We start from the raw sequence: 2,988 nt of genomic DNA on the forward strand, positions 1-2,988 counted from the left end.
CCATGCCGATGAATAGAAAAGTGATTTGGAGACATGGTTTACATGAGAACACTTATTGTATTTCATATAAAAATGATTCATGGAAAAACGGCAGGAATAGAAAACTGAAGAATCCCACTTGTAATGCCAATCCCCGGCAATGATAATCTCCTCCCTCCTGGCAGTTCATTGCTGGACGCTTCTACTTGTAGCCTTGCCAAGGTCGGCAGGAGGCCTCATCGGAAGCAGCAAAGCAAAACAAGACAAACTAGAAGCAATCTCACTTTTTGCAAAAATCTAAAATTATCTTAACAAATGTTCCATCTGCAGTGTTTAATCTTCTACTGATATGAACAAGATGTTTGTCCCTATGAAGTTTCAAAAACGTGTAGGAAAATGCCATGGTCTTTCAATTGAATTTCCCCCTGAGCTTTGTGAAGCAGCCCCATCATTTGACAAAGATGCAAAGTCTCTGTGGAATGGCAGGGTTTGAACAGAGTCCATTTAGAGCTATCGCATGACCACAGGGGTGGCGAAGCCTTGTACAGAGTAACCCTTTACTGGCAGTACAGTGCATTTTGAGTCAGAGAAACTGGATAGAATTTAAGTTCTGCCAGTAAGGACACTGGTTCATTAAACCATCTGAACCTGATTTTACTCCTTTGCAAGCCTCTGGGGTTTTGAGGATTAATTGATTTGACTTAACACCTTGTTAGAACATCGTGCAAAGCAGATCAAGGGTACGTTACCCTGGACATAGTTCTTGTCCCACTCAGAGCCTCTCTTAATGGAGAAATATGGAGCCTTGCATTTCTAGAAGATAATGAATTCTTTATCTATTTGGAAAAAATACTTCTGTAACCAACCAAAGGAGGGCCTAGTGGCCCTAGGGTTACGCCCTGGACTATTAGCCCCAAGTTGCTTCTTGGGACAAAGATGAGGCTTTTAACTCCAATAAAGACTTGCAGGCTCAGAAAGTCACATGGGCAGTTCTACCCTGTCCTATTGGGTTGCTATGAGCCAGAATTGACTTGGGAGTAGTGAGCGTGGTTTAGGGACTTTTAGCCAACCCCAAAGAACCCTTTATATTCTCAGAACTCTACAACCGAACCACGACAGCATTTTCATCGTACTTGGGTGCTCCAAAGGGACACTGTCAACAGCAATATCCAGGCTTCCTGGGATGGTCAGCGCTTTGCTTATTCTGTCAGCCCTGTGAAAAGATGCCAACAAAGAAACACATACACACTTTGAATTAGGCAAATTTTCAAGAAAAAAGCATCAGTCATTAAACTGGGAAGTGTTTCATTCTGTTTGCCGAAGGTCACTGTGGGTCTAAACAACTAGATGACACCTACTAACAATGACATTAATCCTAAGCTTGGCACAAGCATACGGTAGACCACAACTAATCTTGTGACTGATCTCTTTTACTCAAATTTGGAAAATCAGTTTAATAAGCAAAGGGGAGTTTCTTCAGGTAATTAGTGGGCTGTAACATTCCAAAGCAGTCAGACTGGTTCAGGGCCTCCCTAAAGTTTCTATCCTTACCTTTGCTTCAGTTCCTAAGGTTTATAAATTTTACAGAATAAAAAAATGAACAAGACAAAACTCCATATCTAGTTAACATAAACCTACCCTCTACTGATGCTGCAGACAATGTTAGCCAGGTTTGTTGCATGAGAATTATAATTTTTGCTTGGGATAAACAAGATCCATTGATAGGAAATTGCTTATTCATAGATTTTTAAAAGGTGGATATTAACATTTAGAATGTGGCAAAGGGCACAAGAACACTGGGTCATCAGGGGAGTAGCAGTTTACAATGTGTAACTTCTCATAAAAGATGACATCATCAACCAATGGAAAATGTGTTGATTCAATTTGTTTTTAAATGCATAACTTTTAAATACTTCTCTTAGCAAGAATTTCCTTTGTTTTGTTCCCCCCCACAAAGCATCCAGATGATAGAAACAAGAATCATCGTACGTATTCACAGCAGTGTAATTTTTTGTGGGATTTAAAATATGACCCTTATTTATCCTCTTCCTATTAAGAGCAGCTAAGGTTTTTTTTCTCTTAATCTATCTTCTGTGATAACTTGACCATGAAGATGGTGATAAACAAGTGTCCATTTAGCTGAGAAGCAACAAAGCCCACATGGAAGAAGCACACCAGCCTGTGTGAGCATGAGGTGTTGATGGGATCAGGTATCAGGCATCTAAGACCCAGAACAAAATCATATCCAATGTGAATGGGGGCGGGGAGTGTGGAGTGGAGACCCAAAGCCCATCTGTAGACAATTGGACATCCCCCCACAGAAGGGCCACAAGGAGATATGTGCCAGTCAGGGTGCAGTATAGCGCCGATGAAACACAACTTTCCTCTAGTTCTTTAATGTTTCCTTCCTCCCACTATCATGATCTCAATTCTATTTTACAAATTGGATTAGATTAGAACATGCACACTGCTACTGACAAGAGCCCACAACACAGGGAATCCAGGATAGATAAACCCCTCAGGACCAACAATGAGAATAGAGATACCAGGAGGATAAGGGGAAGGCAGGCGGAGAAAGAGGGAATTGATCACAAAGATCAACATATAACCCTCTCCCAGGGGGATGTACAACAGAAAAGTGGGTGAAGGGCGACAGAGGACTATGTAAGATATGAAAATAATAATCTATAAATTATCAAAGTATCATGAGGGCGGGCAGGGTGGCAGGGAGAGGGAAAATGAGGGGCTGACACCCAGGGCTCAAGTAGAAAGGAAATGCTTTGAAAATGATGATGGCAGCATATGTATAAGTGTGCTTGACACAATGGATGAATGGATGGATTGTGATAAGAGATGTTAAAGCCCCCAATAATTTTTTTTTTAAATGGCAGCGGTCATTTCTTGTCCCTTGGGATGCTTATGCTTATTCTTAAAACCTAGGCACCATGCCTTGAGGATACAAAAGTATCTCATGGAAAGGCCTCTGGTGAACCAGGTGAGTTCTCAGCT

At 41.3% G+C, this 2,988-nt stretch overlaps 1 protein-coding gene across 1 annotated transcript in view; it reads right to left on the reverse strand.

Moving 5' to 3' along the window:
- The window catches only part of DOCK10 (dedicator of cytokinesis 10), a 200,867-nt gene that overhangs the window by 68,934 nt on the left and 128,945 nt on the right, over positions 1 to 2,988 (reverse strand). Inside the window, exon 16 of the mRNA XM_045294740.1 lies at positions 1,113 to 1,192. Coding sequence (XP_045150675.1) covers positions 1,113 to 1,192 — 80 coding nt within the window. The remainder of the gene's footprint in view (positions 1 to 1,112; positions 1,193 to 2,988) is intronic.

This window comes from Echinops telfairi, unplaced genomic scaffold (genome assembly GCF_000313985.2).
Source record: "Echinops telfairi isolate 266 unplaced genomic scaffold, ASM31398v2 ScPeMD7_3;HRSCAF=10, whole genome shotgun sequence".
Taxonomy (NCBI): Eukaryota; Metazoa; Chordata; class Mammalia; order Afrosoricida; family Tenrecidae; genus Echinops; species Echinops telfairi.